The sequence below is a fragment of the Dipteris shenzhenensis genome, chromosome 14 (genome assembly GCF_047967505.1).
Source record: "Dipteris shenzhenensis isolate YYH24624 ecotype China chromosome 14, Dip_SZ_1.0, whole genome shotgun sequence".
In the NCBI taxonomy this organism is placed as follows: Eukaryota; Viridiplantae; Streptophyta; class Polypodiopsida; order Gleicheniales; family Dipteridaceae; genus Dipteris; species Dipteris shenzhenensis.
The window spans coordinates 1,478,883-1,501,454 of NC_141609.1; the positions used below are offsets into that span (position 1 = coordinate 1,478,883).

At 43.5% G+C, this 22,572-nt stretch overlaps 1 protein-coding gene across 2 annotated transcripts in view; it reads left to right on the plus strand.

Moving 5' to 3' along the window:
- The first annotated feature begins 4,301 nt into the window (after positions 1-4,301).
- Positions 4,302-22,572, plus strand: part of SIS3 (SUGAR-INSENSITIVE 3) — a 68,024-nt gene continuing 49,753 nt past the window's right edge. Inside the window, exons 1-5 of one of the 2 annotated variants that reach the window (XM_087384570.1) lie at positions 4,302-4,623; positions 4,712-4,937; positions 5,017-5,055; positions 5,517-5,583; positions 5,693-5,766. In XM_087384570.1, coding sequence (XP_087240696.1) covers positions 4,909-4,937; positions 5,017-5,055; positions 5,517-5,583; positions 5,693-5,766 — 209 coding nt within the window. In that variant the 5' untranslated portion in view covers positions 4,302-4,623; positions 4,712-4,908. Of the gene's footprint in view, positions 4,938-5,016; positions 5,056-5,516; positions 5,584-5,692; positions 5,767-22,572 lie in introns of both variants that reach the window. The other variant, XM_087384571.1, reaches the window with a different exon arrangement.

Sequence of the window (22,572 nt, forward strand, 5' to 3'; positions counted from 1 at the left end):
AGTAGGTCAAGAGAGAGCATTGTGGCTACGTTTGGTTATGGGACAGATGGACTCTTCAAGACGTCCAGTGGGGCCCGAGTGAGTGGTGGCATTCTTTAGTAGAGCACTTGGATAGGGTTGAGAAGGTGCCCTTTTTATCATATAACACCTGCATTGGCCGATGCATATAGCTTGAGGCCATAGCCTAGACCCTCTTAAGGGAGCATCATGTGATTGAGCAAGATATTCCTCATGAGGTTATTTCATGCTTTTGGTAGTGTCTTTAAAACAGTTTGGTGATGGGAGGCATCAGGTTTCTCGAGCAGCCACCCTCGTCGCCATTTTGCAATACATTATATTCACCCTATGCAACATTTGGAGTACGAGACTTCGTCAAAAGGTGGAAGCACTTCTATAAGGCTGTGGCCTGCAAGCATTTTTTACATCATTATCATGAGAGGCATTCTGTGGATGTATAGACCACCACCTTGGTTGTTAGCACACGTTGCAGAGACTCCCTAGGCAGTGTGCTAGGTTCTCTAGAAATAGGTTGATTTTTCTTTCTGACAACCAGGTTTTGATTCGTTTCCATGATCAACACCTTTGAATTGCTGATTTGTATGGTTTATTTTTCAAGCTTTAATTAGAATCTCAATTCTATCACAATAGAAAAAGAAACTCAAAGTCTTCCATGTAAAAGCCACTCTCACTTGCTTGGTCCTTGAGGGTTTTACTCTTGTTTAGACGATCCATTACCGCAGTAACATCTCTCATTTTTTAGATTTGCTACTTGCATATTAAGATTGTATTCTTGAGGCATGTTGTAAAAGCATTTAATAGGCATATTTTTCCACATGCATGGATGGCTGTGTTGGTGTGGGCAACCCTTGTCAACCAGCATGACTTCCATCTAATCAACATAATCGTTATCCAACATTTCCATATGTGGACGTTATTTCCATTAGACAATAGTGTTTAGCACTCATAATTCCACCACAAATATCATCATGGTATGGCTGATTCATTTGGATTTTTTGAAATATAAGAAATGATATCATATGCTCTAGTGTAGAGCTCTTTGATTTGGTTTAGAAAACTCTAAATTTTGACTCCTAAGAGAACATTTATGCCCTTTTAAAATTGATGCTAGTCTACCTTGTGACACGAAGCCTTGATTTTTCAAAACTATGTCATTTGTGTTTCTTTTATTTATGATTTGTGGCATAAAGTATTTGTTTGGAAAGCATGCCCTAATTATGCTATAAAAAAGCCTTGTGTCTGTAGTTTTGCTAAAGGACTACACAGATCCTTGCTTTTCCAGTAGAGGTAATACAAGACCACAATATAGAAGAAACAAATCCTTGAACATGAAGGATCTAGGTAATAACAAGTTGCATGCAACATCCAATGGATGATTGAACATAATTTTCTATGGACAAAGATGGTATAAGCAAGGTGATCTATCACATGTTTATATGGCCTTTGCTTATTAGAATCACTTGGATGAAGAAGCCAAACACAAATATTTATAAGTATAGAATAATCTAGCAAAATTAGGGCTACAAAACCCGATGACACAATGGTGTCACATAGCATGTTAAAATTTTATGCAAATGTATAGAGCAATCACCAGACCTTACCTTAATTGGTGTTTAATTCTATTAACCACCAAAAATAGGCCTAAACAGTCTATCTTTTAAAGGGTACATATGAAAACCCCTTTACAAAATATGTACATGAAATTAAGCATTGATTTCTAAGGATTTGATCACTTGGGCAAAGGTCATGTAGTCTTAGTTAACTTTAAAGGTAGTCAATAGTGAGAAAATTCTATAGTCAATAATTATAGGTGTATAATGTAAAATTGTCAAGAGGACGATAGAAGCCCAACCTTCACATCCAAATTCTATATACGATGATTGTTAGCTTCTTACAATCAAATAGACTTCATTTGTATATAGGGTAGCCTAATCAAAGATGCTTAGCACTTGATTTTGTAAAATAGATTTATAAAGCATGTACAAAGCTAAGTTTATTTGCTAATCTTGGGATTTTGTGGAGACCAAAACAAGGTGTAAGATGTTTGTAGAAAAGAGGCAGTAATTGTATGTAAAGAAATTGTTAGCTAATTGGGGCTTCTAATTGTAAGCTAGCTATTGGAACCAAAATGATGACTATAAGTGATGGCAAGATTTTGCTAAAAGAGAGGAAGGATCTAGGCAATAACAAATTGCATGCAATGTTTCAACAAATGACTGAACATAATTTTGATTAGCACTTTTGCTAGACTTTTCTATACTTATAAAGATGTGTGTAGCTTCTTCATGCAAGTGATTGTCACAAAGCATGTTAAAATATTTACGCAAATGAATAGAGTAATTGCCATGTCTTACCTTAAGTGATGTCACTTTGGCAAAGGTTATATGAATTTAATTAACTTTAAAGGTAGCCAACAATGTCAAAATTCTTATAGTCAATAATTATGGGAGAGATCAAATAAGGTAAAATTGTCAGAAGCCAACCCCTCGTGTCGAAATCATGTACATGATGAAATTTTAATTTTGTACAACTACATAGGCTTGAATTGTATATAGGGTAACCTGACGAAAGATCCTTAGCAACTGGATTTGTAAAGCAAAATTGTTAAGCATGCACTAGGCCACGTTAGTTTTGCTAATCTTGGGTTTTTGGTGGAGACCAATAAAAGGTTTAAGATCCTGGTAGAAAGGAGGAAATAATTGTATGCGAAGAAATTGTATACTAATCTTGAGGCTTTTGAGTGTGAGCTAACTAGAGACCATACAAATTGTATACTAATCTTGGGGCTTTTGAGTATGAGCTAACTATTGAAGACCATAATTCGAAGAAATTCTATACTAATCTTGGGGCTTTTGCGTGTGAGCTAACTATTGGAGACCATATAAATATCTGTAAATGATGGAAAGTTTTAAAGATTTTGACTACAAGAGAGCCAATAATTGTGCTTAAAATACTATTGGCTTCAATTTGCCATGCTTGAGAATTAATTATGGAACAATTGCTTCATGAAGGATCAAAAAAGTGAGTGTGGGATGTAAGCAATTGAGGCGTGGAGGAAGAAGGAGAAGAGGAGGCAACAACAAATGAAAAAAGTCACCCTCTTCCCTATTAATGCTAGCCCGTTTTACATTAAATAATACCTTCATCCCGTTCCTTTTCATCCCTCCCTCTCTAACCTCAACTAATTGGAATTTATTACAAATCTTTATCAAGTATGGGGACATGAAGATGTTGGAATTCACATGGTAACCACTTGACAAAAGCAAGCTTGTTTAGCAATCGATTTTACACATGATTTAGTTAGTCCATGTGTACCCCTTTGGAGATACATCATTGGGAGCATAAGTGCACTTGTTTCTCTACTACCATGCCATTTACTCCAAGAGGGGACCTCTCATAGTGGAGCCATATTTATAGCAAAGCTTACTTTAGTGGTGAGGCTATTCAATCTCTTATTGGCATGCTTTCTTCAATATAAGATTCACTATTAGCCCACTAGCTTTCTGTAACTTAAGATTCACTATTTGCTCGCCGTTTGCTTGAGGCCATGAGTTGGTGATTGTGCGTTTATCAGGTAGCAAAGGACATGCGTATCGATGGAATATGATTGAGATGCCTATTGTCCTTGTGGAAGACCATTCATGTAGGTAGGGTTAAAGATTGTGAGGGGAATGATTCACTTACATCATGCATTCCCCCTAAGAAGTGGTTCTCGACTCCCTTTTTTATTAAAAAAAAAGTAAGGATTGGAGAGAATTTATCTCCAATGTAGTTATTTTGAATGGTGGCTTTGTATGTTGCAATGCATGCCTTTTTACAAAAAAACGTGGTTATTTTTGAATGGTGGATTTGTGTGTTGCAATGAATGCCTTTGTTTTTTGGGATTCTTTTTCCCCCCAAACCGACTCTCCCCTTCACACACACACACACACACGCAGTGGAGGGCATTCCAAGGATTCGAATGCGGGTATGAGAACCGTTTGAGCTGCGGAAGCTCCTCAGAGCGAACGTTCTTTGGAAAAGGGTAGAGTAGTGGATGCTCCTCTCTTGTCAAGACTCAAGGAGACAGAGGGGCAGGGCATGATGCAGAAACGTATAGGGAAAGGGGTGGTTGTTGGGGCTCTCAAAACCAAAAAAAGTGACACGTGCGGAACACTGGGGGCGGGCAATTAAGAGCCTGTTAGTGGTAAGTTAACCGTCATTTAGTTATTAAACAGCCTGGCGTCTTATTCTTCACGCTTCATTTCTCTGCCTGTTTGTTGTCTCTCTCCTTTCTCTTTTCTTTTCTGTCTCCCGCGCAACGGCTCCTGATCTGCATCCATTTCCTCACAGAAAAACCTTTTACGGATCGGCAGATTTCTCGCTTTTCCTTTCCCTCCTTGTTGCCTCGCCCCTCCTCGCCGCATTCGTAAGACTGCATTTGTTGATTTGCTCCTTTCAAAGCAGCATTTGGATCGTTCGCTCGATATTGGAAGACTTGCCACAGATTGCTCCGTCTAGCTGGATTTCCGTTGGATTTTCTCAGAGTGCAGACTTGCCAGAGATTGCTCCGCCTAGCTCGATTTTGGTTACTTTCCTTGGATCGCCGCAGCAACCAAATATCTGGTCGAAACGCTACCAGGCGCAATTTTAGGTTGCGATTCGGAAGAATATAATGCCAGTGTTATCTAACACTCTATTTTCTTGAAGATAGGGATTTGTGACACCGTTAGCGAAGCTGTGCAAAGGTGCAGCCTGGAAGCGAAATTGTAGACTTTCTCTCTCAAGTGAAACAGGCGGAAATTAACATTGCTGTTAATGAGGCTTGTGTTGTGAAATGGGAATTACGATACCCCAGTATTGGCTTGCCACTCTCACTTCTCTAACCAACCTGCAAGACTGAAGGCGACGATGAGTTTGAGGAACCTGGATGTCAAATGGTATGCTCGCTTTTTTAATGGTCCAGTTTGAATCTTTTCATATTTTGCTCGCTTTTTGTAAGACGATCGTGTTCTGCAGGTACGATGCTTTCTTCCTTTCCATGCTTGCGACCAGTGCGTATCCTTTTTGGTTGGTTCTTTTACATTTAAAGCTGTAATGCACTTTATTTGCAAACGCTATTCCCTGCAAATGCAATGTAGAGCTGCACTTTACTAGGGGGGAATAGGTTTAAACACTAGGAGAGCTTTGTTTGCTTCGTCTACTAAGCTGACATTTGATTGCCGGAAGTGGTATACTCTTGCATGCGGCGCCAATCAAATTGGTTTCTCTATCTCATCATTTACAGGATCCTATCTTCTTACGAGGGCTTATAATGTATACCTCGTGCTTTACAACAATGCTTTCCGAAAAGTGGCACAGGCGTTTACGAGATGACGTCCCACATCGTGCGCCTTTTTTTAATGGTGTCAGGGTTAGCATGCACTAGTGACGTTTTTTCCCACGTGGGGTTATTCTTATGTAGGCGCTTTGATGTTCATTGTTCTCGAAGTCATCCTTGATTCATTTCCCGTTACCAGTGTTGTTGTCTCTATCAATTGGGAAAGGTACCGGTCGTGCACATATCCACTGCGCATCTGGATCGTGGTGAGCGCTTATTCCATATGCCATTTTTCCTGTTCAATACTTGGATGGAGTTTTTTAAAACACTCCTAGAGGATACCGTAGATTTTAAAAATATTTTTAATTTCTACAGATTGACTATGCAACTATCTTTGCATTTCGTGTCCTCATGTTTGTCGACAATGGGCTGGCAGCTGGACTGGGACCGTAAGTGTGAATCTATGATAAGTCCTTTTCTTTGTTGGGAAGCGAGTGAATTTCTCACTAAATGACGGAAAACTTAACAATGGCCAACGTGCGATCAGACAACTTACCCCTAATTTTTTGTGAATCTATGTTAGAATGATCGAAGTGTGAATCTTGTGCTTGTTGGAAATCGAGAATTCTCACTATATAGCGAAAAATTTATCTTATTATGCCATCGCTAGGGTTGACAACCATTTCACCCTAATATTTTGTCCATTTCACAACTGAAGTAGATCGCTTTCAGTGAGATATGAAAGCAATATGTAAGTGTTAGAATGAGGCTGAAACTCATTTTACTACATTGTGACATGTTCTTGATGTGCTAGCAAACATCAATGGTTGACTGGTTTTGCATGTCTTTGAGGTTGTTTAAGGCTATGTGCTTTACTTATTTAAGGGAGACTGTTAAATGCAGTTCATGAAACAACTTCATCAAATACTCAGGCACTTGTTGAAGTGACGATCTGAGTATCGTGTGTAGTTGGACATGGCAAGCACCGTGACAAATAGAAATCATAAAGGAGAGAATGCAAGGTGTCAATTGCTGATTTAGTATACAATAGCTACCTTGCGTACTCATATTGTTCTCTCTTCTATTCGGAAGCCGTATGAAGGCTTGTGCAGCTTGAATGCAAAGTGAAGCGCAGAGGAGAATAATTGAGGTTCTTAAAAGTGAGTGAATGAAAGCGTTGGAGAGCTCACAATTGAAGCTTGTAAAGATGAGAGAAAGGAAGCTTAACTGACTCATAAAAAGTGTGATGCATCGGAGGTAGATTTGTGGCAGGTAGTCTTTCCATCGTGGAGCAAGTAACTACTAACTTGAAATTGAAGCTGAATCCTACTATTTTATCAATTGTTTAAGGAAAAAAGAGAATGAGTAAAATAGTGGACATGAGACGTGACATAGGGTCCGTTAGGACCCGATCCTCCTTGCAATGCCAAGGGTGGTGATTTATTATTGATTTTGTGATGTCCATATTTTGGAAGTTGAAGTCCAACAAATACATGCATAAGGCGATACAATAATTGATCTTCGTTGGTTTTTTTACAATATTGTTACATGGACTACAGCCATATGAATAAAGGTGTAGTCATCCTTCAATCTTGCATCCATCTTGGATTTCCTTGCTCCCTCGCATCAATAACATGCATTAAACGAGAGGAATGTTCTAAGAATTCAGATTGAAAACAAAAATATTATAACCACACAGTGTGTGGGCGGGGAGGCGATGCGTTTCCTTTCCCAAAGAGTTATAATGTGAGGGAACGGGTCCTTCCTTGGGTGTCGAGAATATAAATGCCGAGAATATTAGCGTCGAGGACAAGTCTCACGAATTCTCACGAATGGATAAGAAATTGGCATATTACTTGAATGTCAATAGTCGTAATCGTAATCGAACGCTGAGAGACAATATCTGAAAAACTTGTCGATGTGACCCTGAGAGGATCTGCGTGTGTCCTTGAGCGGGATGATTCCAACATTCTTAGATCGTTTAGTAAACTCTGGACAGTACCAAAAGACAACTATCATTAGAGAAAGTCCGAAGTAGAGCACGTAACATTCTCACTCTCCACTTAGTCAACGTTACGTGCCTCTCTAACCTCGAGAAAATGGGAGTTTGATCACTATATTAAGTCGAGTTTTTAGGCTTGTGAGAGTAGAGCACGAGGTCAAAAATAGTGAAAATGAAAGGATAAAGAGGAAGGAAAGTAAAAGAGATTTGCATGTGTGGTGGTTGACATTCATTGGAGGCTTGAATGCAGCTTATGGGACCAGTAAAAGGCTTGCTATGACCTTGATTAGCACCTAATACTAGCTAGGGATCAGATGATTGTAAATTGTTAGGTTATAGCCCTTGTTTGAGATTACTCAAAGTACAAGAACATAGATTGTCATTGTTAAGGTGGCCTATTTTAGGGTCACATCTTGACTAAGGTTTTTTATGGAGATCTTCCGGTCCAATGCATACATATGAATTGACCTAGGGGTATTGGTAGTGCTATAGGAGGCTACATAAAGATCCAAGATTCCAAGAGGTTTATAGATGTGGATTAACGTAGTGATACCAATTAAATGGACAAGCTCCTTGCGGTTGGATAGTGCATATGTCTTGAAACCATTTCTACAAGCATTGATGCGTCTCCCTTCTTTGTGATTGATGAAGCATGCTTAGAGCAGTAAGAGGTGTAAGGTGCGTGATGTAAGAGGCGCATGTGCTATGAGACCCAAAGACTAATAAAATTTAAAGGTGATATTTTTTAAAAACTTTTTTATATTCTAAGTAGAGGGAGAGTAGACTAAAAACGTGTCATAGATTCCCAACTACATGCAAAGGTACTTATAGGAAATATGATAACTATTATTGGTCAGCTTGCATTCAAATGCCTTAAGTGATGAGTGTTGAGGCATTGGAAGTTAAAGTTTAACACTTGTGTCAATACATACTTTAAATTTGATATATCAATGAAGGGTGGAAACTTAGAAGTCTCAAATTGTAGGGATACTACACTTCTCTTCCTTAGCACATCCATACTTTCTCTATGAACATTTCTTGCAATTCATAATAGACATCTGATGTCGCTGATCAGAGGAATTAATCCCATAAGTCCATATATCTTTGGCATGAAAACTTGGATGTATTTGCTATATCCAATGCTTGGGTTTTGTCCCATCAAGGAATTCTTCCCAAATCCATGGAAGTATAACTTTGATAAATAATCAAACCAAGTGTGGATACTCTTGTTTCCTTGAATAAACAAGGAAAATAACACAGAAATATTCAAGGCTTAGGGTCAAAAAATAACAACTATTAAATCAAATATGCTTAGCCGATTCTAGGAATCCCTTTTTAATCAGGAGCTTCCTTTGATCATGCTTGTAATCTTTGTGATCCTTGGGTTTCGGATTCCTATAAAATCTTCATCAAGATCATCATCTGGCTCTACACAACCTCTTTGGTTGGGCTATCTGGTGGCTGAGCTTTCATGTTCTAAATTCATAATGTGCTTGGGAGATCAACCCCAAGCTATTTCGTAGCTAGATTGATAAAAAAAACACTCGATTGTTGAGAAGAAAACCACCAGGACTGAGTCGCACTTTAGATAACTCGAGGATATTGAACAGAAATCAACTATTTCTGCAGTAAATCAGCAAAATGTAACAAATTGAGCTGAATCAGATCGTTGAGAATCGCACTTTAGATTTCTCCAAGACCTTGACCATAAATTAACTATAATCAGCAAAATGTAACAAACTGAGCTGCATTAGATCACCAAGGGGCAGGGTTGTTCTCAACGTGAAATTAGCTGCGAAATCAATGTCAAAATCATAGGATTGGACTGCAGCCAACCACCTCTTCTGTTAGCCACGCAACCCCCCCTACCCCCCCCTCGCTACCCCTCCCTCGCTACCCGCCGATGCTCCCTCGCCACCCTCTGCTACCCTCCGCTACCTCCGCCACCCTCGCTCAGCCCCCCTCGCTCAGCCCCGCTACCCCTCCGCTCCCCCCACTGCCCCCTCGCTACCCCCCACTGCCCCCTCGCTACCCCCCTCGCTACCTCCCGCTACTCCCTCGCCACCCTCTGCTACCCTCCGCTACCCTCTGTCCCCCTCGCTCAGCCCCCCTCGCTACCCCCCCGCTATCCCTCCGCTACCTCTCCGCCACCCTCGCTCAGCACCCCGCTATCCCTCCGCCACCCTCGCTGCTCCCTCGCCACCCTCTGCTACCCCCCTGCTACCCTCGTTGCTACCTTGCCACCCCTTCGTTACTCCTCTGCCACCACCTCTCCCTCTCTTCCTTTGCCCCAACCAACTCCTCTCTCACTCAGCCCCCGCTCGCTTAGCCCTCGCTCAGCCCCCGCTTAGCTCAGCCCTGGTTTCTCGCTCAGCCCCCGCTCAGCTCAGCCCTGGTTCCTCGCTCAGTCCCCGCTCTCGCTCAGCCCCCCGCTTGCAGCTCCGACCCTTTCTCCCCGCTTGCAGCTTGGAAGGGAACAAGGGGATGAGGACAGGAGACTAGGCGGGAGACCATTCGGTCCAAATTTACATACGTGTGGAGATAGGGAAGGGGTACGGTGACAAGGGGAAAACACAAAAGCAACTCAGTCTAGAGAACTTCAACAAATGTAGCAACCGGAGCGGTTTGACAGTGGACAGCACCGCGGCCCAGAAGAAAGGGGCCCACCCAAAGCCCATGCCGGTCACCACATCCTCGACCTCTATGGTTACCACCACTATTTCACAACCATCATCTGCCTCATCATCTACGCCACCTCTCTCCTCCCCCTCTCTTGCATCATCATCACAGGTCTCCTCTCTAGTAGCCTCACCATTGGCCCCACCGGCCACGGCTCCATAGTACTTTCCCCTCATGTCACCTCTGCCTCTCAGTTAGCCACCCTTCATCACCTCGTCCGGCCTTACTACTCCTACATACCACTCCACCGTCCAGATCATGCTGTCCCCACCCTCAGTACAACCTCAGCAGCCCACCTTCATTCCAAGCCCTCTCGAGATCGAGTTCCCACCTGGACCAGGACATCTTGGGCCCCCATCAGATGCTTGGGACTCCCTATTGGCTGAGATACACAGTATCCGGCCCCGTCAGGCAGAGTTGACACATTACACTCAGGAGCAGGTCCGATACACCCAGGAGCAGGTCCGCATTATACACGAGCAGGGCACCCTTATCCAGGGGCTCAGACACGACGACATCACACAGCTTTGTGAGGAGCTTGGGACCCTCAGAGCAGTGCCTGGAGGGATCCCAGTCATAGAGATGGAGGCACAGATAGCCAGATACAGTTGGCTATAGCAGAGATGACTAGATGGGTAGACGTGGTGAAACGGAGGTCCGCAAAGGCAACCGTTTCAGTGGCCATACAAGAGTAGCAGCAAAGGGCTTCGAAGGTTCTCAACATCCGGATACGAGGGATCACGACGACATCACACAGCTTTGAGAGGAGCTTGGGACCCTCAGAGCAGTGCCTGGAGGGATCCCAGTCATAGAGATGGAGGCACAGATAGCCAGATACAGTTGGCTATAGCAGAGATGACTAGATGGGTGGACGTGGTGAAACGGAGGCCCGCAAAGGCAACCGTTTCAGTCGCCATACAAGAGTAGCAGCAGAGGGCTTCGAAGGTTCTCAACATCCGGATACGAGGGATCACGCGAGAGAGCACCGGCACTACTACGACACCCATGGAGGAGGCGATCACGTTTGTGACCACCACCATGGGGGTCCCCGACCATGGCATAGAGGGAGCATGGCGTGTTGGGAGAGACCCTAACCGAGAGCAGTCCCTAGTCATTCGCTTCATAGATTCACATGCTCGACTAGCGACACTTCGACGTCGAGCCGCTCTACGAGAGCGTCCCACCTTGTCCATGGACGAGGATTTGACACCACTACAGATTGAGGAGCGACAAGTTCTTCTGCAGCAGCGGGATGTTGTCCACAAGGAGGAAAAATGGGCCGTGGTCCGAGATGGTAGGTTGTTGATCGGCACTTGTCGGGCCCCCACCCGTACCCCCTAAGGGGACGAGACCTATGAGACTCAGGTTTTTGAGACCCTAGCCTGCACCATTTGAAACTGTAATGGTACCTTATGGTTAGACCCAGGGAACTTCTCGGAGTCTTATACAGGACGAGACATAGTCTTTTACACCTAGACACACCAGAGCCCAGAGCGTCCACTACCGATAGTCTATGGCTACACATGGGAGTCAGCCTTCAAGGATGAGACGAGGGATACAGGAGGAGTCCGAGGATCAGGCGGGATCGTAGTATTGTACAGGTCTTTTCTCGCTGGAGTCATCTCCATTGAGAGGAAGGATGCACACTCCCAATTCATGTGGATCCGGATCCGACGCACAGACACTCGTGACCTTTTCATAGCAATATGCTACTTCCTGCCAGACACATCCCGCTTCGACAGAGTGGCACGAGGAGGATGAGACATCGCCATATGCACCCTTACATCAGGATATCCCAGACCTTTCAACCCGCGGGGAAGTTCTCCTTGTTGGGGATCAACGCCAAGACGAGCACGCACAAGACACTACTCCTGGACTTTCGAGACGACTCTATCATGCTACTAGACATAGACCTAGACAGAGCAGGTATGACCAGGTCCTCATCGGACCGACACGGGCTTGTTACACCATATGGACACGCGCTCCTTGATCTGGGCAGGATGCATGATCTCATCATCTACAACGGGCTTGACCTATGGCCCTCCTCAGGTGGTTTTACTTGCCTCCCACATGGGGGGGCACTAGTGTAGTAGACTACATCATGGGATCCCCTACCTTCACTTCATGTATCACCGACTTCACTGTAGCACCACTCCCTCCAGGAGCTGATCACACATAGCTATTCTTCACTATTGCCACCCCACGCTTAGCCACACCACATAGGAAGCACGACACCTACCACGACATACACTTTGATCACAGCCTCTCACCGGCCTACTTTGGATGCCTAAATAGACTCTTAACCTACATCGATCACATACCACTCATAGAGGACCGTGCTGCCCTGATTAGTCGCACACTCCACAAGGCTGTCCTCCAAATCTTTCCCCACACCACACGGTCCACTAGACCACCACCTCTTGGTTCTGTACCCTGCAACAACTGGTCCGATGCGGAGTGCAAGGCTTATCGCCGACAGCTCCGACTTGAACATGTCACCTTCCGAACACACCAGACTTGGTACGCAAGTATCGACGTCTCGTATGTCGGAAGAAGCATGCATTCCTTCATTGGAATGAGGAGGAGCTGCTGAATATCTTGTACAGCAACAACTAGGGATTTTTGGTAGAGATCCCTTGAGCGTAGGTCTCCATCATCCCTCACCAACACCAGAGTTTGACACACGTATGCACATCTTCTTTATGATGTCCCACACTGGTCCAGTATTCATTCCGTATGTGCGTTGATTATCGTGCACTGAACAAAATGACCATTAAGAAATTGATGATGTGCTGGATCAGTTAAATGGAGCTTCAATTTTCAGTAGGATAGACTTAAAGAGTGGCTATCACCAAGTGAGGATACAGCCTCAGGATGTGCACAAGACAATGTTCCGCACTACTTTTGGGTTGTATGAATATCTAGTGATGCCTTTTGGATTGACCAATGCCCCAGCTACCTTCAATAGGATGATGGATCGTATCTTCCGACCCTACAGACAGTTCACTAGTACCTTCTTAGATGACATAATTGTCTTTTCTAAGTCCGAATAAGAGCACAAGGAACATCTTGCTATAGTGTTTCAAGAGCTGAGAAATCATCAGCTCTATGCAAACAGCAAGAAAAGTGAGTTCTTCCTGGAAGAAATCCATTACTTGGGGCATATAATATCCAAAGATGGGATACGGATGGATCCAGCAAAGATCCGTGTCATTCATGAATGGCCAGAGCTGAAAACTGAGAAATCATAAGCTCTATGCAAACAGCAAGAAAAGTGAGTTCTTCCTAGAAGAAATCCATTACTTGGGGCATATAATATTCAAAGATGGGATACGGATGGATCCAACAAAGATCCGTGCCATTCATGAATGGCCAGAGCTGAAAACTGTCCATGAAGTTCGAAGTTTCCTAGGCCTGTGTTCTTACTATAGAAGATTTATCAGGCATTTTGTGGATATAGCTGCTCCACTCCATGATCTTACTAAGAAAAATGCAGCTTTCAAATGGGGAATTCCTCTAAAGACAGCCTTCACCACACTCAAAGAGAAGCTGACCTAATGCCCGTGAAAAATATCATTCTCATAAGATATCGTTTGCATTGGAAGACATGCATATTTTTCCAAGTGTCTCAACTAGACTACGGGAAGAATGTCCAAAAGCCCACTCATTGAGTTCCAGTGCGGCATCTGCTCATACTTCACTTTCTGACACGTAAGGCATTCAGTAACAAACTGGTGTATATCTTTCCGCATCCCTGGCCAAAAGGAATACCTCTCTAGTGCTAGAGTTGTCGCTGTGATTCCTCTATGTCCAGCATAGGAAGATGCATGGCATTCCCCCAAAATCTTTTTCCTCATCTCCTGGGTGATGCATAGGCAGTCATCTTTCATTAGATACCCATCTTTCAGGGAATAGTGACTGGTGGATTGTGCCTCTTGCATTTGCTGTAAAATCTCACCAAAATCTGCATCATTAGCATATTGCTCCCTCATGCCTTCCAGGTCCTGATGATAAGCAATAGTCACATTATTGACCTAGGGTCTTCGGGACAAGGCATCTGACACTCTGTTCCGAATTCCTGGGGTATGGACAATCTGAAAATGATACATTGATAGCATATTTGCCCATTTCATATGCTTCTCGAAAAGTTTTGTTTGAGTTAGAAAATATCTCAGACTTTGGTGATCTGTTTTAATAGTAAAATCTGCACCCAAAAGATAGTGCTTCCATGTATGGATGGCATGGATTACAGCCAATAACTCTTTCTCATAGATTCCCAGATATCTCTCTACATCCTAGAGTCTCCTGCTCTCATAAGCCACTACATGACCATTTTGATGCAATGCAGCCCCAACACATTCCCCACAAGCATCACAATCCACATCAAATGGCTGATACAAATCTAGAACTATTAAGATTGGCTCTGTGGTCAGCTTCTCTTTGAGTGTGGTGAAGGCTGTCTTTATAAGAATTCCCGATCCGAAAGCTGCATTTTTCTTAGTAAGATCGTGGAGTGGAGCGGCTATATCCGCAAAATGCCTGATAAATCTTCTATAGTAAGAACACAGGCTTAGGAAACTTCGAACTTCATGGACAGTTTTCAGCTCTTGCCATTCGAACTATTAAGATTGGCTCTGTAGATCAAAGTCAGGGAATGATGGGATTTGGACTATCATTGATAGATTCAGCAAGCAAGCTCATTTCATTCCGGTTTGCAAAACCATAAAGGCAGATCATATGGCTAAGCTTTTCATGGCATAGATCTTTAAGCACCATGGTATGCCTAAGTCCATTGTCAGTGATTGAGATCCCAGAATGACCAGTCTATTCTGGAGAGCTTTATTTGATAATATGGAGACGAAGTTGAATTTTTCTTCTTCTTTCCATCCCTAGACAGATGGTCAAAGTGAAGTAGCAAATTCTACAGCATTGGATATGCTGAAATGCTAATGGGTGACCAAGGTTCAGACTGGGAAACGTACCTACCATTGGTAGAGTTTGCTTACAATAATACAGTACATAGCTCTACAGGGAAATCTCCCTTTGAGGTCATCTATGGAAAGGTGATTCTGCCACCTATCCTGAGGACCAAGGATGAAATATTTGCAGCTGATCAGTTTGTGAGAGACCTCCAGGCAGCTTACAGCCAAGTCTGGACGGCAATTGAAAGGTCTCAAGAGAAGCATAAACGAGCTGCAGATAAGCATAGGAGACAGCTGGATTGGGTACTTTTGAAGTTCGAGAAAACTAGGCTCCGTAAGTTTAAAGGCAAACAGAAAGTGTATGGAAAGTTATCTCCTAGGTACTATGGCCCTTTCAGGGTTACAGAAAGAATAAATGAGGTTGCATACAGGCTAACACTGCCAAAGCATTGGAGGATTCACAATGCATTCTATGTGAGTCTTATAAAGAAATTCCAGGGGTTAGAGCCTACAGAGCCCGTATCAGAGGATCCACCAGAAGTAGATGAGCTGGAGGAGGTCCTTCAGCCAGAGCAAATTGTGTATCATACGGTACGCAAAGGCCCTCAGGGCAAGGAGTTTTACAGGTATCTTGTAAAATTCAAGAACTATACGACATTAGATGCCAAGTGGATGGATGAAAACATGTTGTCCGATCATCCACAGCTTTTGGATGTTTACAAGGAAGCTTTTCAGTTGAGGGCAACTGAATAGAAGTCAAGGGGATGTCACCATCATGTAAATATCCTAAGTCAAAGTACAGTTGATCATTTATTTGATCATAATTAAAGAGTTTTCATATGTATTAATTATGGTCAAAGAGTTCTTTTAATGGTCAGAGAATTGACTACGGTCAAAGATACTGGACTCTAGTCAAGTAAGCTTGACTTCGGTCAGGAAGACTTGGTTTGTTACCAAGAGGGTTAATTGCGGTTAATCGGAGAACTACAGAGCTGACTACGGTCAGAGAGTGTTGACTTCGGTCAACGAGACTTGGCATAGGCCAAGAGGGTTAACTACGGTTAACCAAGATGTGCCAACTTCAGTTGGAGAGTTGTGCCAACTTCGGTTGGAGAGACTTGACTGTAACTAAGGCGCCTCGATGCTTGGTCAAAGCCCCAATTATGGTCAAGAGCGTTGACTTCGATCAACCAGAGAATAAATATGTTTGTTATATTTGTTATGTATGCACATGTGTTCAGTGGGGACGCCCACCGTGACTAGAATTAGTCCACAGTGTGTTATTTGCATGCAAAGCGCTAACAATTAATGGGTGCCATGGTGGTGCGCTTTGATTAATTGTTGCAAGTACTAGGAAGAGTTTTTTTCCTAAGTGCTACGGGAGCCTAACAAGAGTCTAGTAGGCGGTTCGCGTGACCAAGTGCTTCGAAGACTCTAGAGTTGCCCTTAGTGGCATGTATTTAGGAAAGTAAAGTAGAAATTGACAAGTGGCTTGTTGCCAAGAAAGGGAGCCTAAGAGCTCATGTAATGATTTCATTCACGTTTTGGGACATGTATGAACAGCTCTACGCTGAACGATGTACTTCATCTTCTCTCAAGTAATAAAATCGTTCGGGGGGGTCCAGCCCAACTGTTGTCTTGGGTGCTAGTGTCTCGGAGAGAGAGGGAGAGAGGGAGAGCAATTGGGAGTATTATTGGCTGTCTTTTAAGAGCGAAAAGTTTCATTTCCTTTCATTCCAATGAGTCACCTTAGCTTCTTATCAGCCTCATTTGCATTCCGATCTGCACTTGTTGGCATATTTGGGCTTAAACACCTCCGCCAATTGGGCAGCACGCTTAATTTTTTGAGGGTTATGTGCCTTCACATCTATAACGAGAGAAGGACTCAATCCCTGGATGAAACGCAGCAACTTCTTCTCTTAGATACGTCCTGTACAAACAAGGAAAGTCTCCAGAAGCGCTGCAAGTACTCTCGACGGTGCCAGGCTGCGACAATGCATAGAATTCAGCCAGATATTGCTTCAGTATGAGCGGGGAGGACCTGTAGCGAGAGAAGGACTCAATCTGTAGCGAGAGAAGGACTCAATCCCTGGATGAAACGTATATATTCCTTCTCTCACATCTGTAGTGAGAGGACTCAATCCCTTGATGAAACGCAGCAACTTCTTCTCTTAGATACTTCCTGTACAAACAAGGAAAGTCCCCAGAAGTGCTGCAAGTACTCTTGACGGTGCCAGGCTGCGACAATGCTGATCAACATTTATGGGCAAAGTGTAGCAACAATGGTGTAAGGGCAAGAGCAAAATAAGTTTTTGAAGGTACGGAACGAAGAGAGAGAGAGAGTGCAGGTACAAGAGGTACGGAACGAAGAGAGAGAGAGTGCAAGTACAAGACGAGTCGATAGAGCAGTCACGTCAAATCTGAGATAAAATGAAGAAACACAAGTACAAAGTATTGGTACCTAGACCTAGGACTAAGTGTCCTAGGTGTCACATAGGACTAAGTGTCATATGTGGCCTAGAAGGCACTAACACTATAAGCGCCTACACTTATGCCTACAAGGCACATACCATGGCCTATAGGGCATCACTAGAACCACCAGAAGATGGCCTACAAACCCCCCTCCATGGGATGGGCTGAAGTACTCTGGAAACGTCTCAGAATACTTGGTAGTTTTTGGTCATGGTGGCACATGTTCATCCAAAAGGATATAGCCACCTATGAATGTACAAGGAATGTCAGATCATGTAACAAAGGGAACCAAGTGTAAAGCTTGTTGGAAGACTTCGAACTTGGGACGAGGAAGTGCCTTTGTAAACATATCTGCGATGTTGTCCTCTGTGGGAAGATAGGACAACTCTATGTCTCTTGCTGACAACCGCTCCCGAACATAATGATAGTGAACTTCAATATGCTTGGTACACGCATGAAACACTAGGTTACGCGCATGAAACAATGGCCAGAGCACTCTGACTGTCAGTGTAGACAATAGTGGAGGATGTCTGGCAAATACCAAGATCTGTAAGTAACTGTCGAAGCCAAACACACTCTACTGTAGCGGTGAAAGCTGCCCTGTACTCAGCCTCACAGCTAGACGTGGCAACTGTCGGTTGCTTCTTGCTGAGTCAAGAAATACATGAATTGCCAAGCAAAAAAGAATTGCCAGTATGTGACACTCTGGTGTCGGAACATCCTGCCCAGTCACTATCCGTGTAAGCATGCATGGTAAGTGAACCCTGATCACCGTAGAAGAGGGCTAAATCTTGAGTGTCTCTGAGATATCTGAAGACTCTCTTCACTGCCTGCCAATGCTGTGAACTGGGCATGTGAATGAATCTGCTGAGCTGAGATACTGCATACTGCAAGTCAGGTCTGGTATGACATAAATAAATAAAGCATCCAACAGCCTGCTGATAAAGAGTGATATCATATGGTGGGCTCCCATCATGAGCTGAGAATTTGAAGCCAGGGTCCACTGGAGTAGAGATTGGCTTGCAATCCTCAAACTGAAAACGATCAAGGAGCTGTCCAATATACTTGGACTGAGACATCGTGATACCCCCCTCAACATGAGCAAACTGAATGCCCAAATAATAATGGAGCCGTCCCATGTCTGATATGTCAAAAATCTGCTGCAAATCAGCCTTGAAGGCTGCAATTTGCTGAGTATCTGGGCCCGTGATAAGCATATCATCAACATATAAAATCAGCACTAAAAAATCAGATCCACTCCCATGGAAATAAAGAGTGGGTTCTGTGGGACTATTCTGAAAACCAAGGGATAGTAAGTGTATATGAATTTTGGCATACCATGCCCTGGGTGCCTGCTTCAAACCATAAAGGGCTTTTCTAAGCCGGCATACCTTATTTAACCTCAAAGCCAGGAGGTTGTGTGACATAAACTTCTTCCTGTAGATCCCCATGAAGAAAAGCGGTCTTGATGTCAAGTTGGTGCACTTGCCAATGATGATGGGCTGCAATGGCAATGACACATCGAATGGCAGTAATCCTGGATGTGGGAGCAAATGTCTCCTCAAAGTCAATGCCTTGTTGATGGGCATACCCTTTTGCAACAAGACGGGCTTTGTATCAATCTATGCTGCCATCCGATTTCCTTTTTAATTTGTAGACCCACCGCGTTCCAATGGCATGCTTGCCAAGTGGGAGATCTACTAATTCCCATGTGTCATTTTTGGCAGTCCATTCAATGTGGTACTGACAAGCTGTGAATTTGGCACCACCTCATCAATGTTGGCAAGCTGTTCCATGAGGTCTTTGACCTTTGTCAAATATGCATCCATTGACTCACCTTCATTTACATTCACTTCCTGTAATTGCCTTCTCAAATATGCAACACGAGCTTCATTGCGTATCTGATAGAGAGAAGCCAATTTATCCCAAGCATCCTTTGCTGTCCTGCAAGACCGGATGTGTGGAATACTGATTCTCTTGCATGAATGTGCATTTGCATCTCTTGCATCCCATCTTGACTGTTCTTGAGTTGGAAGAGCAGCAGCAGGAGTGCTAGAGGAAGAGGCATCAGGGGGAGTACTACCTGCAGAAGGACCAGCAGTAGAAACAACCACTGTAGCATTGGCTGTCCTCAGATCAGCCCGAGAAACAATATTCCACAAATGCTTTGCAACAAGAATATGTTTCATGAGATAAGACCACATCGGATAGTTGGAGCCATCCAACTTATCATCTTCACGAAGAACTCCAAATAAATCTTGATTGTTCCCAGCCATAGCAACTGTGATAACCTGTAAAAACCAAAAGCCTCAAGGCTATCACTGCAAAAAAGGCTGGCTGTTCCAAAAAAAAAAGACAGCAAATATCTGCAAATTTCTGACCCAAATCAAAGGGCAAATGCAGATCTGACCCAAATGTGACTGTGATAGGCAATGTTCACTGCAAAAACAAAAAATTTGGCAAAAGCCCCAAATTTATTGAGGGCAAATAGGCCAAAAAGAGGGCAAATGTAGAAAAGCCCCAAATTTTGCTGAAATTTTGCAAATGTGACCCAATGTATGATAATCTAACCCAATGTCCTGCAAATCTGATTCAATATCCTGCAAAAATGACTCAATGTCCTGCAATCTCTGTAGATCTCACACGTAAGAAAGTGATACTGTACGATTTGTGGGCAAAGTGTAGCAACAGTGGTGTAAGGGCAAGAGCAAAATAAGTTTTTGAAGGTACGGAACGAAGAGAGAGAGAGAGAGAGAGTGCAGGTACAAGACGAGTCGATAGAGCAGTCATGTCAAATCTTAGATAAAATGAAGAAACACAAGTACAAAGTACTTGTACCTAGACCTAGGACTAAGTGTCCTAGGTGTCACATAGGACTCAAAGTGTCATATGTGGCCTAGAAGGCACTGACACTATAAGTGCCTACACTTATGCCTACAAGGCACATACCATGGCCTATAGGGCATCACTAGAACCACCAGAAGATGGCCTACAAACCCCCCTCCATGGGATGGGCTGAAGTACTCTGGAAACGTCTCAAAATACTTGGTAGTTTTTGGTCATGGTGGCACATGTTCATCCAAAAGGATGTAGCCACCTATGAATGTACAAGGAATGTCAGATCATGTAACAAAGGGAACCAAGTGTAAAGCTTGTTGGAAGACTTCGAACTTGGGACGAGGAAGTGCCTTTGTAAACATATCTGCGATGTTGTCCTCTGTGGGAAGATAGGACAACTCTATGTCTCCTGCTGACAACCGCTCCCGAACATAATGATAGTGAACTTCAATATGCTTGGTACACGCATGAAACACTAGGTTACGCGCATGAAACAATGGCCAGAGCACTCTGGCTGTCAGTGTAGACAATAGTGGAGGATGTCTGGCAAATACCAAGATTTGTAAGTAACCGTCGAAGCCAAACACACTTTACTGTAGCGGTGAAAGCTGCCCTGTACTCAGCCTCGTAGCTAGACATGGCAACTGTCGGTTGCTTCTTGCTGAGCCAAGAAATACATGAATTGCCAAGCAAAAAAGAATTGCCAGTATGTGACACTCTGGTGTTGGAACATCCTGCCCAGTCACTATCGGTGTAAGCATGCATGGTAAGTGAACCCTGATCACCGTAGAAGAGGGCTAAATCTTGAGTGCCTCTGAGATATCTGAAGACTCTCTTCACTGCCTGCCAATGCTGTGAACTGGGCATGTGCATGAATCTGCTGAGCTGAGATACTGCATACTGCAAGTCAGGTCTGGTATGACATAAATAAATAAGGCATCCAACAGCCTGCTGATAAAGAGTGATATCACATGGTGGGCTCCCATCATGAGCTGAGAATTTGAAGCCAGGGTCCACTAGAGTAGAGATTGGCTTGCAATCCTCGAACTGAAAATGATCAAGGAGCTGTCCAATATACTTGGACTGAGACATCATGATACCCCCCTCAACATGAGCAAACTGAATGCCCAAATAATAATGGAGCCGTCCCATGTCTGATATGTCAAAAATCTGCTGCAAATCAGCCTTGAAGGCTGCAATTTGCTGAGTATCTGGGCCCGTGATAAGCATATCATCCACATATAAAATCAGCACTAAAAAATCAGATCCACTCCCACGGAAATAAAGAGTGGGTTCTGTGGGACTATTTTGAAAACCAAGGGATAGTAAGTGTGCATGAATTTTGGCATACCATGCCCTGGGTGCCTGCTTCAAACCATAAAGGGCTTTTCTAAGCCGGCATACCTTATTTTCAGAATTAACAACCTCAAAGCCAGGAGGTTGTGTGACATAAACTTCTTCCTGTAGATCCCCATGAAGAAAAGCGGTCTTGATGTCAAGTTGGTGCACTTGCCAATGATGATGGGCTGCAATGGCAATGACACATCGAATGGTAGTAATCCTGGATGTGGGAGCAAATGTCTCCTCAAAGTCAATGCCTTGTTGTTGGGCATACCCTTTTGCAACAAGACGGGCTTTGTATCGATCTATGCTGCCATCGGATTTCCTTTTTAATTTGTAGACCCACCGCGTTCCAATGGCATGCTTGCCAGGTGGGAGATCTACGAATTCCCATGTGTCATTTTTGGCAATAGATTGTAACTCAGCTTTCATTGCATACATCCACTCTTTGTTGTTAAAAGCATCTTTATGGCACAAAGGCTCTTCATTGCAAGCTGTAGCAAGGAGTGCAAACTCAAAAAAGTGACCATGCTGTCTATTCCCTGATCTTGTCCGGGCAGCAAAAGGCTGATCTTGTTTGCTGTCCCTCAATGTATCCAGAAGCCATCTGGGAACTTGCCTTTGCTGTCTATTGACAGCTCTTTCTTCAATGACTGCATGATGAGTAATGGGATCATTCTGTGCCGGAAGAGTAACCTGCAAATCAGCATGAGGTTGTGGCTGATTAATGCTTAGTGGAGGGCCTGCAGGAGGCTCATGTTGCTGCTCAAAATCCTCTTCTGTTGATGGCAGAGGTAACCAAGATTCAAAGGCATCAAACATGTCAATATCTGGCTTTGCTTTGCAGTCCACAAGAGGAGAAGCTGAATGTTCAGCAAAGATCACATCTCTACTGACAATAATCTTCCCAGTATTTGGTTGATATAACCGATACCCTCTGCTCTCTTGGCTGTAACCAATGAATATGCATTTGATTGCCTTGTCATCAAGCTTATGTCTCA